General features: G+C 32.1%; 1 protein-coding gene across 1 annotated transcript; it reads right to left on the minus strand.

Moving 5' to 3' along the window:
• Window positions 1-1164: 1164 nt before the first annotated feature.
• On the minus strand, window positions 1165-5468 carry LOC137918446 (toll-like receptor 7). The gene has a single exon (XM_068761252.1). The coding sequence runs from the start codon at window positions 5277-5279 to the stop codon at window positions 1434-1436; it is 3846 nt and encodes a 1281-aa protein (XP_068617353.1). The 5' UTR covers window positions 5280-5468; the 3' UTR covers window positions 1165-1433.
• Window positions 5469-22280: the final 16812 nt, after the last annotated feature.

A 22280-nucleotide genomic window follows, 5' to 3' on the forward strand; every position in this document is an offset into this window, starting at 1 on the left:
CGACTCAACGATATATGTGTGGAAAAGGATCAAATAGACCCCTAAATTAAATTCCCCGTCTCAATAAACACGGACATTATGTCACTAGCGTACACTTAATGGAAGTAGATACATGTAAGTATAAAGTTAATTTAGAAACGGACCATATTTAACATAATTTATGCAGCTAGACTTCCAGGTATTGCTACAGTGAAAGTCTCAATTCAAACAAAGGAGGTTGACAATGGGCAAATAAAAAACCATTCCCTCTACGATATGACCCATTTTTACGCCGTAAAATTATTCTCATCTTCCATCTTTCGGCCATAAAGCTCGTTATCACTGTCTAATATTTGGGCTTATTATTACCGCCCGAGCTTTTTTTCTGTAAATTGGCCACAAAAATGTAGTTCATTTGTTCTTACATAAAAAAAAGTTTATTACGATACTATTTCGAGAATCCAAGCCGTCAAAATATTTTATTAATATTTTTAACAATTATTAAGTCTAGATCGTGATAGAAATTTTTTAAATTTTTAAGTTAAAAATTTTTTTGTTGTTTTTTAAAACGACGTGACAGAAAAATAAAAATAAAAGGATTAAAAAATAAAAAAAAGTAAATTAAAACTACAAAAAAATTAAAATTTTATTTTCATTATTCTTTGTAATATCAATTGTTATATCACCAACAATAAATTACCTTTTACGTTACCTGCTTTAAGTGGATGGTGGTGACAAGTAAATGATGACAGTGACAGGTCTAAATAAAGATTTTTTTGTATTTATGCAGATAATTTTGTTTATTTTAAAAGATTTTTTTCTTTTTCATTGACTTATGTTCTTTATAACAAAAATTCTTATGTAATGTTGTTGTTAAACACATTTTTTTTAAAAAATCTAACAAATATCATAAAAATGTTTAAATGAAATTATGTGATATGTCAAATGATAATGAAGAGATTAAATGAAAAAATACAATGGTTTTGACAGCTCTGCTTATTTAACTTTTTATGATCAGATTATATAAAATTTCAACTGATTCATGATTATATAGAATGTATGTAGCATGAAATAGAATATATCATGAGAAAAAATTCATTAACTTTTTCCTAGTAATAAAATAAAGTGAAAGGTAAATGTAATAAATAAAAATAATTTTATGCAAAAATTATCACAATGGCTTTATTAAAGTATATAAATAGGTATACTCGTGACTCGTATGGACATTTATTTACAGATTATATACAAATTCACATATTCTACAGCAGTCTTATAGAATGTATTTACAACAATATTATGAAACAAATGCCGTTCGAAATGGCTAGAAAATACAAAAATAGATGATAATCTTAGTCATTTGGTAAGCGCGAATTGCGGTAAATATAATTTACACAGAAGCGTTGTCTAAACAAGTATTCATAAAATGAAACTAATACGATAAGCTTGTTATGAGACTAGACTAAATAAGCTTGACCCGTGTGCTGTGTGTCGACGATCGGAGGAGGCGGAGGCCAGTGTCTAAATTCTCGCCTTCTATTCGGATTATTAGCACCTAATTCTAGAGAAGAATAATCTGAATCAATCGATGAATAAATATGATCTGAAGGCGGCCTGCCGACCGGACCGTAATTTGTTTGTGTTTGTTGTAAACGACTTTCCAAAAATTCAGACGACGATGCCACACCGTTAATATGATCTCTTGTTTTTTCTGTAAACGAAAACGATCTCATTGTGGCATTATGTACACCGCTTCTCATCGTGTAAGAATTTAAATTATTCTTATAACTAAGTGTCCTAGGCTTTCGTTTTCTGTCCGGCATCGCGAAGCGAAGACTCGCCCAAAATTTATTTTGACCCAATCTCACCCTTGAAGCCGTTTTTAAATAAGGTCTTAACTCAGAATCACACAGAGCATCGGGTAAAATTGCTGCATCTTCTATTATTATTAATGAGCATATTCTTGGTTTTAATAATTCATGCAGCGCCTGGCGAAATTCATAACGAGACCATTCTGTTTCAATGAAATTTCTTGTTAACACTATCATTATTCGCTTTGATGCTTCAGCTGCTTCTGTAAGAGGTAACGTATACTGTATATAAGCTGTTCCTTGTCTAGGTATGTCTCTATAATGTAAGCAAAGATGATATGATGTATTTCCATTTTCCAACTCTGCGGCTAACGTTTGAATAACAAAGTCGTCATCTTTTGGACTGTAGCATACATAAGCGTCGTATAATTTATCACTGTCATCATACGCCCCGGTTAGAGGTAACAATCTTATTCCGCAAGCAGTATAAAGCCATATTCGAATCGAATCTCTGAACAAGAATATTGTTAGTGTAACTAATATAATTAACATAAATCCAGTAAACGTTGTTACAAGCATAGGCATGTAATTAGAAACTAACATTTTATCTATAACTGAATCACCGGCGTAATAATCACTGCAAATTGTGCCATTGAGGTTTAACTCCCTTTTTTGCGGTAAACCATTATTCACATTCCAACACCATAAATCTCTAACATCTTTGATTATTAGAGCATTTTCAGATAAAAACGCTGTGAATTTTTGTAAATACCGGCATTTGCACGACCACATGTTGTTGCCAAGAACAACCGATTTCAGATTTTGATTATTACTTAAACTCCAGATAGAAAAATCTATTAATCTATTGCCATCTAGTCGCAAATTTTCTAATAGACGTAATAAGCTAAAAGTGTTATTCTCCACGTAACTTATAAAATTATCTTGCAAATACAATTCCTTTAGTTGAGAGAGGTGTTCAAACTCGTTTCCGTTTAAATATTTCAGTTTATTATTTCCGAGATGTAATATAACAAGGGAGGATAAACCGGCAAACGTTCTATTATGTAAGATCTCGACATTACTCGAATTAACATAAAGCGATCTCATATTTTTCCTTCCGATGAATGCATAATTTTGCAATTCTTTAAAGTCGTTTCCATCCAAGTAGACCTCAGTTGCATCCATTGGGATTTTTTCAGGAATCTCATTTGCCTGTTTGCTTGAACAGTCAACCACATTAGTATGCCAAGTTGGATCATGATAACAGGAGCAATTATATGGACAGGTCATTTGGCAATCGCAAGCGACATAATCACAACAATGGCATAGTGTAAAACAGTGTGTCTCATATGTACATAGAAAATCAGTGGATTTTAAATTGCTTAGAGGGATGTGTGTAACTCCCCTCGTATGTGTCATTTTACATAGCACATTTTCGAGATCCATTATTCTCGGATATTGTCTCATTGCTGTCATATTGTTTATCATGGGCAACCATTCCATATAGCAGTCGCAATCAAACGGGTTTCCCCCTATGTAGAACTCTGGTAAAGACTTATTTATAGGGATAGGGTGTATACGAAGGCTGTTGATATCTAAATGAGATATCTCATTTGCGTAAATGTCGACCCTTGTTAGATTACGTTTTTCAATGAAAGTGTTTACATGAATGTTATTTATGTGATTATTATTTATAAACAGAAGCTCTACACTATTTGGTATTGCTAAAGGAGATATTTCTACAATACGATTGTGGCTAACATCCAATGTTTTAATGCGTATTTCATCTTGTAGTTTATAATAGTTACCCAAATGTTCTATAAAGTTTCCATGAACATCTAGCCATTTCAAGTTAGCCGGTATAAATGCATAATCAAACCAAATTAAATGATTTTCTGATAAATTAAGCCAAAGTAAACTCATCAATGCTGAAAACACTCCATTTATATCTGAAATGAAATTACCATCTAATCGTATGGCCTCTAATTGCTTATTACGTTCAAACGATCCTCTTTCAACGGCCTGAATTTTATTTTTAGCTAGGTTTAAAACTTGTAAACTGGGCAAATCCCAAAACATACCCACGCTTAAATTTCCGATTTGGTTATCGATCAATCTCAACCCGGTAAGTTGATCTAAATTTTTAAAAGTTCCATTTTTAATATCGGTAATCAGATTTTCTCCTATATCAAGTGTTTTCAACAAAGACAATTCTAAAACAGCTGATGGTACTTTGGTTAACTGATTTGAACTTAAATCTAACTCCTTTAGGTCGGAGCAATTTTTAAATGATTTTGGATGTATGTTGATTAATAAATTATTATTTAAATTTAACTTACTTAAAACGAACAATCCATTAAAAAGGAACTCATCTATAGTATGCAAGCGATTTTCCGCTAAATTTAAAGTATGCAAATTGTACAAAGGAAGAAAAGTGTTTTCTTCGATATAACCAATAGAATTATTTCTTAAATCTAAGATTTGCAAAAAGAACAGGTTTTTAAACGTTTCTCCATCTATTCTCGTCAAAGCGTTATTAGATAAATTAAGTATAATTAAGCGTATAAGTCCAATAAACGTTCCACTATCAATATGTGCACTTGAAAGTTGATTATTAGATAAATCTAAGACAAGCAACTGATCTAGTCGGTGAAACACGCCTCTAGCTAATTCATATAGCAGATTATTATTCAGATAAACTTCTCTCAATTCTTTCGTGTTCGTGAATGTGCCATCAGGTATTAACTGTATGTAATTAAAAGAGACATTTAATATTCTTAATGATGTAAATCCATTAAATATTTCACCTGAAATATCTGTAATGTTATTATGCTGAAGTCTCAATTCTTGAAGTCTACGTAGACCTGCAATTTCACTTTCTTCGCTCAAGGATTTAAGCCCATTATAACTTAAATCCAAACTTCTTAACCCGGAACCACAGTTTTTACCAAAACCGATACGATCGATGTTTTTTAACTTATTGAAAGTTAAATTCAATACTTGCAAATTTTCTAGCGGGCAAAAAACATCAGAGGGTACAGTTTTCAAATTATTTTTTCCCAGATCTAGTATTTGTAGTTCTCTCAACCCGTTGAAAGTTCCAAGTGAGAGTTCTAAGTTTTTATTTGGGCTCCAGTCGTAGTTTTTAGATCGGATCGACAACTTTTTCAACTCACGTAATCCTTCGAATGCGTTGCCTGGTATTTTCAAAAGTTTGCAATTTTGAAGACTAAGTTCCGCAAGTTTAGAGAATCTTTGAAAATAGTTTGCTTCGAGGGAACTTTCAAAAAACAGCAGCTGGTTACATTCTATCGTAAGTTCTTTTGTGTATTCGGCAGCTGACTCTATACAGAATCCTCCGGCATCAAGAGTTCGCACATGGCAAAGAGTTTTTACCTTATCACTTTCAGAAATACAATTGTCCACGCCTCTGGAGACTATGGTAGCCTTAACACATATTATCGTAAATGAAAGAGTCAGCAAATGATACATTTTTAAAACACATCTGTCTCTAATAATACTTTAAAACTTTTGGTCACTTTTCACACTCAGTATAACCGGGATACAATTCCTTTATTCATTCAACCGGTCAATGTTTACGTCGCGATGCACGTTCGTGTATGTCGGGCATCAGACGCGGCGCGATAGCGTCCTTTCATCATCATGGCTAGAGCGCGACTGTCGAAGGGGCTCGACTGTTTAGCGAGAGTGGTGAGCTTCTAGCCGCCCCACTTGGTTACACGTCCCCCGCACCCTTCCGCCCCTACATAGTTACACGTTCGCTCGCATGGCGCCACTTGCGCTCGGCCGCTCTCGCACAATTATGTAATGTTTTCTTAATCGAGCCATAGCGTATTAGCTTTTAAAAAAGTAAACGCATTCTTTAAGAATAATGCATAATAAATGACTGTACGGGTGATTCACTTTTCAAGAGAGAAAATATATTTTTAATCACAATCTAAATGTGTTGTTATAGAAAGTTTTAATTATTTCGTATTTTAATTAAAAGAATAAACAATTTAATTTGTTTAAAACATAATTCTAAGGATAAGACCTAGTAACATAATTATATTTGATCTACTGATCACTTCTAAAACTAAACACTTCTAAAAACTAACTGTTCTTGAAATAAAGCGCTAAGAATCTTAAGAACTAAGGTGTTTAAGTGTCACGACAGACGCCTTAAGTGGCTGCAATTGATTCTTCGACAATCCATTTATATAGTACATAATAGTAAAGGTAAAATTATTTTCTAGGTCAGGAAATCTTAACCTAAAGTATATATTTAAAACTATATTTATAAATTGTGTAGCGGGGAATCCCGAGAAAGGTTTTGTCGGGTCATAACAAGATATAAACGAAAACTGATTTTGAAATGTTGAAGCTTTCAAAACATTATTTAAGTTGTGTCGTGTGTATAGAAATGTTATAAGAATGACTAATATTTTAATAAGACGTATCCTTACTTAATTTAAGTTGACTAGTATGCAGTCCTACAAGATAGTTGAAGTTTTTTTTTTTTTTAAAACCTATGCATATGTATTTTGACAAGATTTTTTGTTGTTGAGTAATAACTATATTTAATGTTAAATCAATTTTATTTTGGGTTACTAGCGTACAAAGGGTACACTTTTCGTCGGATCCTATTTTATATTAATTTTGTAATACCGGAAGAAAAATCTTGTTAAATAGTTTTTTTGGTAATTGAGCTACAGGGGAATCTAAGTTTCATTTTGTTAAAGGGCTTTTTGTCCAATACAGTTTAGGAATCTATGTTCTGATTATTTTAAATAGATATTTGTACTGCGACCATTAACGTACGGTCGTAAAATACATATAATACTGCAATAAAATTATATTGCCCTCATCGATATCTATGAAGGGATATGACATAATCGTCAGGCTTGTCAGGCGGGTTGGTGATGACAGTTTGGTGTAATAGTACGCAGAGGACGCTGCTCCTCATCCTCTTGAAACATGTTTATGAGCGTTGCAATCCTAAACAATTAATGCACAAAGTGTGAATTACATAAAAAATTAAATCCCGAAAATCGAACCCACTGCTCAAATTACAATATATTAAAGCTCGTAATTAACTGTATTTATGAACTATATTTTAATAATGATATTTACTTATTATGGACTATGAACTGTTAAATATAAAAGTATCGATGTAATGTACTCTGTAATCATTAAGTAAGGTGAAATTATCATTTAAAACTCCCGGGGTTTTAGAAACCAGGTAATTTTTTCCTGGGTTGGTATAACTGTCGATAATGTTTGCCAAGCATCTGTTTTTCAATAGTTGAAATATAATTTGGCTATTCCCAAACCATCTTAAAGTATGTTTTGTGTCTCGTACGCGTCAAATCACTATTAGTGTCAAAATCGCTTAATTTTTCGGATAAAAAAGCGTCGAAAACTCGGCTCAAATTATTCCGCAATTACTGTATTAGTCTGATTTGGCTCCGTGCGACTTCTGGCTATTCAGTAAAATCAAAAGGCCAATGCAGAGTCGTCGTTTTGACACAATTGAGGAGATAAAAACCGAATCAAAGAAGGTCTTGAAGGCTGTACCGGGAAAAGACTATTTCAACTGTTTCGAGGACTGGAAAAAGCTTCGGCAAAAATCGAGGATTACTTTAAAGGGGATGAAATAGATTTGGCAGATTAAATAAAGAATTTACATTTTATAAACTAATTTACCTTACTTATTGATCACAGTATTATATACTTGAAAGAAGGAAAACATTTATTTACAAAATTTAATAATAAAATTACATTTACAGTAATGTTAGTAATATTTAATATTTCCTTAATGTTACTGTTTTTAGTAATTTATTTGTCTTTGTTTCGAAGGGTTCTCTTTGAATGTAGACGTCTACAAGCGTGTTTCATGTATCCCGATCTTTTTACTTGTTCACCCAGTTCCTTCCCGAGAAATGTATATAATATAAATATAAAAATAATTACTAACTCATTAGTTCATGATTTATCTTAATCATATTAACGTTTTAATACTGTTATTTAAGTTTAGAATAAAAGGAAACGTAATCTATGTTGTTAAATTAAATGTTATAAAATACATATTAAAAAAGGTATGTGGTATCTTGCACCCTAATCCCGCTTTCGTCTTTTATTGAATTCCCACCGCGAATTCTTTGGAGGACATACCCAATAAAGCTTGTTAGGTGTCACGGGGGCCATCACGTTTTCAAAAGCATACTGTGGAATTCGCAAACACATTGTACCAATTTCAAATGGGTTTCCGTACCCCGTGCGAATAGATAGCACGGGGTATCTCAGCGAAAGTTGATAATTTGATTTCCCTGTTCGACACGTAAAATCGTTTATAGTCTAACCAGAAGTTTCTCACTTACGAGGAAGTTCAGAAACTCGTACCAATAAGACACTATCAAAATATGATATTTTGTATTAAGTTGTTTTATTATGATTAAAACTCTCCCTTTCTATTATATAGAGAATTAAAATGGAAATACTCCAATAACCTTTTTTCCTTTCTTAAATAATATTTTTTATAATAATTTTCATCTGTAATTATATATAGTAATTATATATTATATATATATATAAAGCTGGGTGCCTACACTTCTAGTCAAGTCCCAGCATTTTTAATGTTTTTTCGTTTCGGTTCTACGTGTTATCATACTTAGGCCATCCTGCCAGATCTACAAAAAAACGGGTTGTAATTTATCAGCTTCAGCGTTTTCCGACGACCCTAAGGAGGTTGGTCTACATTGTGGATGGAGCTCCTACGCTGCGCCAGCTGGTCAGTGATGTTCAGTTCAAAATATTAAGGTTGTTAATGAGTACGGCGTACATTCGTAACATAATCACTTTTAACGCAAGTCACATAACTTTATAACAAAAGTTTGAATTTTAACGAAACACCTACAAAAATAAAAAATATTATTATGAAAACTGAATAAATTTGCGTTATAAAAATCAATATATTATTATTGCTTAGCTTCATTGGAATTTGTAACATCAAGTAATATTAAGCCTTAAAAACCGAGTAATAAAAAATTACTCAAAGATATTGCTAATAAATATTATGTTATTTTGACGATAACAAACCCAACAAGGCGTCTATGATATATGAGTATTGCTTAATTGCACGTTTAACTTCTAACGACAAAACTTCACACTTTCTGTCAACAATGATTAAACAAAAATTCTACCCGCCAAAGATAAGTTTACTTACTTAAGTGATAAAACACGACGCCTACATCCGAAAAACACTTCGGGCGTCATGATATCCTTATTATTAATGTCTTTTTGCTGAGCATCCTGTATCAAAAGTTCTCGATGTCGAGAGTTCTTAGTGCAAGCTTGATAAATGACTTCCCTCACTTTCGTGAAAGTTGCTCCCGTATTTTTTCTTTATATCTGCTTGTCGGTGCGACAGCCTGGTAGGACGTGCCCCGACTATCGATAATATTCCACTAAAACGATCTCGTATCATCCCTTCGGGTTATTAGCAACGATTCCCTTTTGCTGGAACTTATTTGATGTTCTCTATTTTAAAAATTTTATTTATTTATTTTATATTTTTATTCTTCACTTTAAATTAATGAAAGTGATAATTTTCCTGAAAAAGGTGCACCAGAATAGCTAATTTAATATAAACTAGTATCAAAGTATCCTCTTTCAATGATCTTCATCATAATTTCAGTCATAGGGCATCCATTAGTAAACATAGGCCTTACCGAACTTTTCCAACAAGACCAGTTGGAAGCGGCTTGTATCCATCGTCTTCCGACGATCTTATTAGATCGTCTGTCCACTTTGTAGGTATGCATTTGAAGTTGTGCTGCTAGCCGGTTTAAGCTTCGTGGAACTTCATCGAAATTGATCAATTCCGAAAAGAGGTAATCTGGGAGTAAAAATTTTACCCTTGCCGATCGTATTCCAGTTACAACTTTGACGTTTGCACGAAGAGGAACTATAACTGTATAGGTGTATAATGTAATGCCTGTAGTGTAGCGTAAGTATTGCGGGGCGAGGACTACTCGGCGGTCAGAAGCGGTGCGAGTCGACCCTGACCGCCTTCGAACGCGGGCGTGGCGGACATGGCCGCCGATGTTTTGAGTATTTATGCGGATTTATGCATATAAAAAAAATATTTTTATTTATTATGAATTGGCCACATGCTTTTATCTGCACAGCAATGTGTTTCTAATCACTACGTTCATAAGTGAAACAACTTATGATACTTATGATTGTATTCACGTTAGAATTATGTATAGATTACAGTAAATTACAAAGAAAACCTTTTGACAAGTCTCGATCGTTTTATGTCAATTTGAAAAAGAATACCTCGCTTATTTTTTATGAGTGAAAATACTTTACTTAATTTAATTTAGTTTCATTTGAAACTTGTCACCGCAAAAAAGGCTGCGATGTTGCCCTTATAAATCTAGTAATGAAAATAATATTTCGATATAATATTAACAAGCTGAGACTTCTGTGGAAGTTCTCGACACAAGAAACCTGAAACCAGATCTGAGGTTTATCATCATCTCTGCTCTGACCGCTCCAGTCCACGCAATCTGTATAGTCACCTTGCATTAAAAAGCTTTTATAAGGCATTTAATGAAAGAGATAGATATAACACCTGCTATCGTTGTCATCAATATGACAAGCGAATCGATATAAAACACGTGTTATACAATTTAATAAAAAAATAAATTTAATTTAGTAATAATTTTTCTAAAATAATTCTACTAAGAGCCTAAGTTACACCTTATTACATCAGCTACCTGCTAGTATAAGTTCCGTGAAAATCAGTCAAACCATTTAAGAGATAAGCCGTAACAACTAGACTGACACATAGACAAAAATAAAAATTGTAATTTAGTTTTATGTACTGTATATACATACGTATGCATGTAGTAAAAATTCGTCATTTCTATATTACAAACAGACACTTCAATTTTATTTATTTGTATAGATATACAGTTTAATTTAATCCGATATTGGTGTACTTTAGTTATTATTCGTTGTGAATTTAACAATGTTCAGATTGCCGTTAAACAAAACCTTTTTGGTTTAAAAATTCTACACAGAAATTCACCTTAATTAAAACAGAAACTGCTTCGCGGTAGTGTTAGTGTTTAATTTATTGCTATCAATAATCAAGTTACATTTGAAATGCCGGCTGAGAATATCCAGTTCCAGCGCTTTTATCTTCGCGAATATTAACGCATTGCCACCGTTTATCAGGAGGAGCGAGGTTGCATGAGATTGTTAGGAATAGATTGGCTTCTTTAAATACATTCAATTTATTTTATGAGATCGACGATATTCTGTTTGATGTGATAATAAAATACATTGGAAATGCGTTGTTTAAACACCATATAGGGGTTAGTTATTTAAAGTTAAGCATTCGTAACGTACGGCGAAGTTCTTCATGCAGTAAAATATGTTTACGATTGTTACGTATTTGCAATTTATAAAAAAATGTTCCTTTAGATTATTACAGTAAGATAAAACATACTTTGAATTAGAGAATATTAAGTTTGGATAAAGATAATTACAGTAGTTAATGTGAATTTTAATTTTTATAGACTAGTAGCCTTAAAAGAGTATTTAGCAACTGGTAACATCTGTTGAAAATAACTATTTAATAATAATAAACTAATATTAGGGACGTGTATCTCTTTTCATTTTTCAAAAAAAAAATCACGAAAAGAGTATAAATTTCTAAAATGGTCAATACTTACGCTTATTTACTTGACAATCAATTTTAGTAGTTTAAAATAAAATTATACACGAGGACGTAAGGGTGTGTATACACTATACAAATCAGTTATAAGTATATTGCAAAATATGCTGACGTGACTAATCCAATACAAGCAAAACTGGCTAATGTAAATACTCACTTGAATAAGCATACATTTATTTTTATCATAAAAAAGATTGTTTTAATTTAAATGATTTTTTTTCGTAAATATCGGTGTCTACAATTAAGTTCAGTCTGGTTATTTAAAACAACCTCTGTTTAACTATTGTATAGTAAAATTTATTGAAAAATAATAATAAATTTACTACATTATCATTAAAATTTATATTTTTTTAAATCTAAATTCTTTTTATATCTCAATTAAAGGACTAGGAATGTACTCATAGCGAGGAATAAAAATCGGCAAATGACGTGAGAAATATTTATAATAAAACACTTTCCTTTTCCCATATAAACCGTTGATTTATAATCCTTTTCACAAATAACGTCTGAGAATGAGTTTAATAATTGATGTTGATCACAATCAAAAAATGGCGTGATATCAGTGATAATCAAACAAAAATATCAATGACTTTTTAATTGTATTTTACATAATCATTAAAGTTTTGGGAATTATATTCAACATTTCAGCCGTCACACGTTCACTGCTGGACATAAGATCAATTGGGGGTGGCCAGTAACAGTACGCTGAAAAAGTTTTGTTATGTAATATACTGGTCAATATTACACCTATATAATATTTTGTCATTATTATCTACTTAAGATAATTTAAAGTGAAGACTTACGTGCGTCATGAGAATAATTCTAGAAGAACACAATTTGAAAGCATCCTTCCACTTAAAGTTACGAGAAGTCTATACGCGATATGATCTGAGAATCGCCCACGAAAAACACAGACGGAATTTTTGCTACAATATATAGTATATCCTCAACAAAGTAAAAAGATTTTAAACGCATTTCATTTAATAAACTTTTTAATTTTATTACATAATAATTTGGAGACATTTTATGAAAGTGTGTTGTAAAACCGTACACAGGTGTCCACAAAAATATTACTAATTTTTGTATCCTAGAAATAAATTAATGAGTGCATGTTTATTTATTATGCGGAACTTTTTGTATACTGCTATTTTTCTTATATTTATTAATATTCCTGTGCACAATGACAAGAATATCATACCTATAATACTGTGATCAAAGATTAAGGTGAATCTATTTATAAAATAATAATACTTAATTTATTATTTCAAACTAATTTTATTCCGTTTAAAGTAATCGCCTTCCGATAAAACGCACTTTTGCCAAAGATTTTTTCACTCTGGCAGGCAGTCGGAATAGTCTTCTTTCTATAGCCTTAAAGACCTTCTTGAAGTCGGTTTTTATCTTATCATTCGTGTCAAAATGGTGTCCTCTACCTTTTGAGTTTTCTGAATAGCCTGAAGTTACAAAATTGAGCAATTTTGCCACCAATCGGGGTATGACGTGTTTGACAAAACCATTTATGTCTCGGAGATAATTAAAACTTTTGACAAACAGGCGCTTGGCTAATGTTACAGATAGTCTTACTAAACTAAAACCAAAAAAATTGCCTACCTTACTAATGCCCGGTAGCAATAAATGACAATTTCTCGTTACCTTTAGGTCACAGTAATAAGTCGTCTATATATTTTTTTTCTAATAGAAACTTTTCTACGAAATAAGCTTATTATATGTGCCCGATTTCATGATATTCCATTTGCGATTTAAAGGATTCTCAGCTATCTAGATCATCTAATTCTTAGAATAGCCTATTCTTTGTTCACAAATGTTACGTTAGAGAATTGCGTGCACCTTTATCGAACGGTAAGATCTGCGCTAATCGGCACCTGCGGCTAGATTCCGATACAGCCCATAGCAAGTCTGCGACAACGACCGATTGCGTGTTCCATTCAAATTTTATACCTGAGTTAGACTTAGTCGTACGTACATTGCCTAGATTTGGTACAACGGTTTTGCGTCGCATTAACAACTTCCTCATGTCCCACTTTTCTTTCTTCAATGATTATAAAACCATATATTATTTCATAAACAAGCTGTTCCTCGCCAGCTTTGCTTTAATGAATGTCCCTTTAAGCTAACCCAGTGGATGGAAGTTTATAAAATCCGTTATTTTCTAACAACTACTCAACAATTGAAATATTTTTACCAAATTTCAAGTCTCTAAGCTTTATGATTTCAGAGATAGGGCGGCGAGTCAATGTTTAGGTGGAAATCTCATACATATACAGGCATATAAATTGAAATACGTCGTTAGAATAAACTACGTTTGTTTCATTTGAACAGAAATAATTGCATTATCTATTTAATGGATAATTTTAATGACAATTATAATATATTTATAGCACAAAATACACAAAATTATAATGAAAATAAAATTCTGAATATTCAATATAATAATTAAATTATTCAGGTTTCAATTGTTATTTATTGGGTAAATTATTACGTAATTTTGGCAACATAGAAATTGGTAGCAATACTGACAACTGTCACTTTTTTCTTCTCTAATTTTGCTGTGTAATGCAATGCGTGTCATATTCTAATAAACCCATATTTATTATTAAAAGTTGACAGCAGATTTATTAAACACTAAATAATAATAAAACAGAACGAGCTTTATAACTAAATTATACCAACTCAATTATAATAATTAAACTAATGAAAGTGTTATTTCATAAAAGGAGGAGTAAATGTTATTTCCTTAGGTGTTCAGAATATCAATATTGAATTGTAATGATTCACAAGTCGATATTTCGAAATTTAAAAAAATGTATTTAGATTATAAAAACTATGTATTTTTTCTTTTCAATTTTAGAAACTTTTAAATTGTATTCTCATATTTATGTTCCGATATTGCTATATAATCTAGCTATTTGTTTTTCAAAGGTATGATAGAGGGTAGTGTAATTTAATGTTTATTTTTTTATAACGTGGTACCCTAAACTGCCCTCTCCTTCATCTCCCTCATCTCCATCCAAAGGCCTGTATATAAATTATTTATTTTTTAGTCATTATCTATGTCATTTTGTAAAATTTCCTTTTCGTTTTTTTTTCATAGAGTTTTGGTGTACAATAAAGTGTAAATTAATAAGTAATTTTATGTAAGTTGAAATCATTTTTTTTTAAATAAATCAGTCATTTCCTTATTTATGTTAGTTACGCCTTTGTTATAAATCTCTTAGTGTGATTTCTACAAATGTGTGATATAAAAATGTCGTAAATATCAATTGCGTCATTCAGTGTCACCTATCATCCATCGTTCATTATTCTTGATAGAAAAAGTAAAGTCATTGTTCTATCATGATTAAATTAGGTTTATGTTTTTTCTCTTTCTTTTAGATTCAATTTAAATATTGTTGAAAGAGGAGAGTCGCTGCATGCGGGCAGTACGAGATCGGTCTAATGACTATCTTCAGGAGATGTCAATACCTTGTATAGGGAGTCTATCGGGTGACATGATGATGTTAAATGTTCAATATATAGAATATTATTAGACTTTACATAATTCCATGTGTAGTCGTCATTCCACAGACGCTCACTGCAAGGCATAAGCGTCGCCCAAAGATATCTATGAGTAATATACCTTCATAGCCACGCTTAGCAGGTTGGCGAGCGCAGTGTGGTATTAAGGGTTAGGACACTACTTCCCATCCTCTGGAAACTTGTTTCTGAGCAGTGGCAATGTTACATAATTAATACACAAAGTTATTTAAGATTGTGTCCCGGAGATCGAAATCGCAAATATCAGACCTCTACCGCTAGGTTACCACTGCTAAACAACATGTTAAACAATACCAATCATAAATAAGACAATTAAAATAAGTAAACAAAATAGTCTACTGCACTCTAATGCTCATAAATAATGACTCCGAACTTACACTTAACATGGCCTCCCCTGAAGATTTTCAATAGGACCGGATAGAAAAAACTCTGCATTAACATTTTTTTAATTAGATTTTGACAATTTTTTTTATATAATTACACAATAAAATGTACTATACCTTAAATATTGTATATGCTTATTGCATATTTATGTATGTATGTTTTGTACACGTTAACTACGCATTATTTACACTGCTACTGTTTCCGTTCTGTGATTGTCTGTAAGAGGTTGCTTTAGTGATAAGACCACCCATTGTACTTCTTTGTTTATTATTATGAAACTATTTAAATGTATCCTCGCGTGTACAACAAAGAATATTAAATGATATTATAACAGACCTTAGACATATTAATGCTGTAAAATATATAAAATGATAAAGCACTGAAACAAGTTATGATCATTTACTATACGATATTTCTATGATTATAATAAAACGCTTGGTATAAAGAACGCTAATAATTTTGCCAAGGGCGTATTGTTGTATCGATATCGATGATCGGTAGCAACAGACGTGGCTGCATTACAATCGAATTATCTAGATCGGTTGGTTGTTGTTGGAAACACCGATAATATTTTATTGCTAATAACTTGAAGATTGCGTTAAACTTTTGTTCGGTTATAGACTTTTTTTTTGGTATCACAATATATTGAGACGGAGATTTTTGACCAATTGTTATGTTGTGTTGTTTGTGATGACATATAGATCCGAGAAGTAGTCACTTACGATAGGCCTCATTAGAAGGCTTAACGTTACCCAGAGTGTAATGGAGAGAGCTATGCTCAGAATTTCATTGTAAGATCGAATCAAAAGTGAGAAGATCCGCAAAAGAACAATTCAGAAGAATCAACTGTTGGTTGTTGGTGCCGAAAGTTTGTCGAGTGGCGACCACGAGCCGGTAGACGTAGCGAGGCTAGGCGCGTCATAGTTAAGGTCGCAGGAAGTCACTGGACGCGAGCTACGCAAGACTGGTCATCATGGCGATCCATAGGGGAGGCCTTAGCCTTGCAGTAAGAAGCCATAGACTAAAAAAAAGAAGAAGATAGATATCTCTAAAACGTAAGTATCACAGATATTAAAATCAAATTTATAAGTCTTATAATATCGATAATATAAACGGCATTATTTGTAGATTAAACGGACTGATATTAATAGGTTCAAGCGTTACTTTGCGGAAGTCCATCCTAAGTAAGAAAGGGACTCATATATAGCTACTTCCGCTATGCAGCAGTAGTCGTGCAATGAAGTAAACCGCCCGCCAGCCCGCTGATAAATGAGCGTGCGGCAAACAATGCGAAACACAACTACCACCGTTAATATACTCTACACGTGTTTCACCTCTCCACGGGGCATCCTCAGATGTTACACCGACCAGTGCCAAACACCGGTTATTATATTAAAAAACAATTTTTATTATTTCCGTTCTATTTGTGCATACACTTTAGTCTTACGGTACGTTAGTAGACCGCTATTAGTGGTGTTAAAACCAATAAATAGCTAAGTATAAATTTAGCTGATCTGCTATATTAAACATAACTTTGGTCAGTAACACGTTTTGCCCGTTACATTGTTGTGATAACTAGAATTATGAGACACTTAATAGCAGAATAGTGCATGTCGGAAACATGTTCTCGATCCGGAGAAATAAATATTGTAACGAACATTGCTGAGACTTAGAAAACCCACGAATTTAATTGCTACATAAAGAATACTAAGGTCTTGTTAATCTTGCTATAATATCAGAAAGCTTATTAGCATAAAGTGATAAAAATATATCGGTACATATGCGATGAATGAACGTGACTGAAATAGCCCAGCGACTTGGTAAGTTGAAGTGATAGTAGGCGGGCCACATAGCGCGCAAAACAACCTTAAGGTGAGATTGCTAAGATCGGCAGGATATGCTAGATCCTGACAACTTCCAAGCGATGCTTTTGGAAATCTGAGGGGTAAGGGGGAGGGATGTACAGCGGTGGTCTACCAGCGGCTGAAATGATGATATAAGTTTTGAAAATTCTAACACCTCTCTCTCTAACACCAATTTTTAGTACGTGGACCTCTTTTTCCACGGGCTCAATATTGATGAAGCTGTACAAAGCCTAGACCGGCTAGCAGTACAACATCAAATAGCAAATCTAACACCATTAAAATTGAAATAAATTAAAATTAAATAAGATAACTAGCTTAAAATGTTTTAATATTTAGGTCAAAACGTAGATAATAGTTGTTCAACCTACAGTAGTAATGAAAGAATAAATAGTAAAGACACAGGGACACACATTTTCAGCACCAGGACCCTTACCCGTGATGCAGTTTCTAAGTGTAATGATTCTCGCTAGCCTGCGTGAAGAAAAGACGCTACAGAAAGGAAAAGAAATTTTTTTACGTAATAACTTTAATAATATAAACCTGTTTTTTATTAGACGTACTATTGACAGTATATGTATAAACATAGTCTAATTATTTCGAATAGTTAGTCAAATTAAATTATAGTTTAACGTGTAATTACAAAGCACAAAGAGATTCCAGGAGATGTATAACAAAGCGTACTGTAAACAGGAAGATACGAACTTGCAGTATACGAGGAAATTAAAGGCGCTCACATATTGTAATTGAGTTCTCGCGAAGGATATTACGAGAAGATTGCTCGTCAACTGGAGTTCTCGCTTCAATCACCTCGAATAGTTCCAATAGTTTCAACCCGAGCGTTGATTAAGCAGAATCGGTTCAGTGGGACACTTGTGACGTGTATGTGTTCCAATCGATAGAACCTGACTCACATTTGTTGGTACAATACGGTTTTTGTGACAATCAATATGCATTTGTAATTGCATAAACGACATGCACATATTTTAGACCATGATGTTTTGTAACAGACATCATGATAATACGACACGTTTGATATCATGGATATTTCTTGCACTTATAATTTTATTTTAAACTAAGATCATTTATTTTTTTGTCATTGTTTTTGCAACGTCGTAGTGCGAAATAACAATGTTGGGATCTATTTATTGCATTCCATTGTCCTCAGTGTATTGTGTCTATCACTTATTAACGATCATTGAATAAAATAAATAAATAAACATTTCTTATCAAGTCATGCCAGATTTTATCATTAACCCTATTTTAAATACTTGAGGTTAACTATGTAGTTTTATTCATTACTTACTTTACCTTACTGCCAGAATGAACATTAATTTCTTTAATTTCTTATTGTCTTTTTCCCTTAAGATATTACAATAATTAAAATTCTAGATTTTTTTTTAAATTTAACCTTCGCCTTTGTTATTTTGTATAATTAACGTATAGTGAAATTAAAACTACACGTTTCATTTTTAAAAGTTTTAATTTATCTATGGTGGTTAAAAGTTGTTTATATAAAGGAACACTATATTAAAACAAGAGCCGTGTGGCTTTATTGGGATTTGTGATCATCATAGCCAGCAATAAAGACGCAAAAAGTCAAAATACTTAAACCGAAAAAGAAAAAATTGCGAGTAATGTTATATATAAAAGAATTCACATGATTATATTAAGCCTTATGTTTGCGAATTGTTTAGATAATTACATACATTAAAAATGTTTCGTTAATTGATCCAAGACGTACACGTTAATTTTGATACGTAACGTTAATAGGTATAGGTGTAAAAATTTCAAAGGGGTAAATTTAAATCTAATTTCCTGTCAATAAAGGTACGGAACACTGTATCCAAAAATTAACAGTTTCACGAATAAACGACAACGTAATAGCAATATAGAAAGAAAATTTTTTTACATAATTCGGATTAGCATATATTCAAATCAATTACTATTTACTGTCTGTTTTTGCTGATTTTCTATTGTTAGTTTATTGACTTGTCGAATATAGTTTCATAGCAATCAATTACTTAGTTTATAAACGTGCTTGGAAATAGGTGCGAAAGCTTTTAAGCTTTTTGGTGACAAATGTGCTATACACGCACTCTTTTAAAACTTTTACACATATAACTAAGCCACCCTGTATATTTCATGTGTCTATTTTAATTTGTTCACGATTTTAATGGAAATATTAGTGAGTTCTTTGATCACATATAAAATTTATTTTTTGTTTTATAAGTAATTATGTGCTATAAATAATATTTGTATATCCTTTGGATGTTTAAATTTTGGAAGCTAGACGCAACAACTTTGTGAAAATTCCTCCTGAGGCATCGTATTTCGTTATTTAAACTTCTATATGAGTTTTCCTGATTGAACCCCATGTTTACATAAAATTTATCGAACCTATTCCGATTAAATGTTCATTAAAACTTCACCGAAGCCTTTAATAGCACCGTATTCGGTATCACTGCTGTATTTGTTGCAGATATTTATTTCCTCATTAAAGTAAACAGAGAGCGCTAAAATGGCGCAATTGTTTTAGTATAATATCATTTTTATCGTAACATTTTATTGTTTATATGCGATACACATAAAATTAAATGAACAATTGCTTTATTTTTAAATAAACTAATAAAACACTTTCGATTCGAATTAATCGCGAAAATTGAAATTTTCTTTTTTTCTTTTAAGGCTACTAGTATATTTAATGTGAAATTATATTTATTACAAACTTGATTTATAAATTAAAATAATTTTTTAACTCTACATCAAATCAAAGAATATAAAAATAAAAGAAATTGGATGAGTAATATTGATCTATTTCCTGAAGACGAATGGAGATATAATATTTATGTATACACAAATTTTCATAAATAAGATATAACAAATATTCTTACTCATAAATATTTCTATCTTAGTACTGGCTTCATGTACCAGAATAACGTGGGAAAATTTATATTTCGATGTAAATGAAGTATATATTTAATGCGTCATTTTATGCCTCAATGTCGATTTAAACTCGGTGGGAAGTACTCGTGAACATAAACACTGCATTCAAATAGATATTATTTGCACTCAATTTTCACCGATACCACGATGTTTGAACTTGTCACCGCTGCAAGGTAATGTTTGCTGTTAATTATGATAATGGATTGCAGTATAAACAACGACACTCGGCGCCGTCTCTATCAACCCTCAGACTTGTTTGCACGGTATGTTCTGGTTTGTTACGTATTAAACTAATTTAGGGACAAGTACGCGCAGGCTTAATGCCAAAGTAATAAGTAATCTATTTCATTATCTTCACCTCAGCCGTAAAACCTCCACTGCTGGATATAAGAACTCCCCACCAAATTTCCAATAGGTTAGAAGCATTTCGCACCCAGCGTCTTCCGATGCCTTCAATAAGGTTGTCTATCCACCTTGCGGGTACTACGCTGCACTTGCGGATCCATGGTCTATACTCCAGAACCTTAAAGCACCAGTGTCCATCTTCTGTTCTGGATATACAGTTCACTCATTTCCTTTAACTTGTCAATCCCCTTGACTATCTATTAATCCATTTTTTATTTATCTATCTACCGATCTATTTATTGATTAGTTTATTTATTTATTTATACATAATTTATTTATATTTATTTACTCTTTACAGTTTATGTAAAGCAGTCTTAATGTAAAAACATTATTAATAAGATATCTCCACCAATCAACCCAAGATGGCGCAGTAACAATTAATGTTGTTCAAAAGTTAATTATTTATTAACATATACGTGGAAAACAATAACTTTACGGTTACTGTCATTCGTCTACGGATCTCCTCATTCTTAATGCAATCTAGTAAATTCATGTCGAACACTTTGTAGATCATTAGGCTAGAAGAATCTATTTAAAGACAAATTTTAAGAACATTTTGCTTTGTCTCTTACTGCATGCGATGATTAGCGAAATTGATTTCTCTATATAATTAAATTAGAAAGGTCGAATGTCGATCATTGAGTAGTTAAGAAACCAAAGTATCTACGTGTAGACCTTAAAATTAGTGGAGCGACAATTCAGCGAACATGTTTAAAATTTTATTTAAAGTTCATTCTTTTAATATTTTAATAAGGTAAAGTTTGTAATTTTTACATAAATTGTCGAAGATGATATAATCGTCTTTGCTCAGTCTTCAAACTATTCGTCAAATTTGTTTAAACTCCTTGAGCAAGGTATGATGAACATGACACAACATAAAATACTTTTAAAAGTTATTTTCAAAATATTTAATAAAAAAATTAAAACACATATTTACTCATTTCAAAGATATGTTAAGCGTTATTCAACATCAAGCATCAAAAAGTAGTTAATGCAGAACAGCAATGGAGTAGAGACGCTAACATTAATTCAAATATTAATTGTTGAGCAATTAAGATCTGTTATCTTTGATAATAAAATTAAAATTATTTTTTATTTATTTTGGATGTTAACCTAAGGTAAAGGAGAAAATGGCACTATAACGCACAAACTTTAACAAAACAGAAACAGATGATTACGCATGTATTCAGTTTTTTTCTTATTAATAATAAAAATATGATAGTATGCAGTGACTTGTTAGTTTTAGTATTTTAATGTAACTACACGAAATGTTCAGGGTACAATTTTCCAGCGGCTACTATTAAAGTTAGCAAGGCTTTTGTTGGAAACAAAGGCAAAACTTCTCAACGAATGTTATCAATACACGTTACGGAGGTAAGGTAGCGTCCAAGGCTTTAATTAACATCCCGTACATGCTCTCAGGCTCCGGCGAGGGGGATCAAAAACTCTAATTGTGCCGGCTCGGTCCCGCAAGATAATGGGCAATTGGGTACGGATTATGTAGTGTCTAATTCACAAAACAGGGTTGACTTCAACCCTACCATCGTTAACGCTACAAATCGCGGCCGAGGGTTTCGCAATAAACTAACAACT

This window comes from Battus philenor, unplaced genomic scaffold (genome assembly GCF_028537555.1).
Source record: "Battus philenor isolate CCGP_79_NKW_IND1 unplaced genomic scaffold, ilBatPhil1.0.hap1 SCAF_14, whole genome shotgun sequence".
NCBI classification, from domain to species: Eukaryota; Metazoa; Arthropoda; class Insecta; order Lepidoptera; family Papilionidae; genus Battus; species Battus philenor.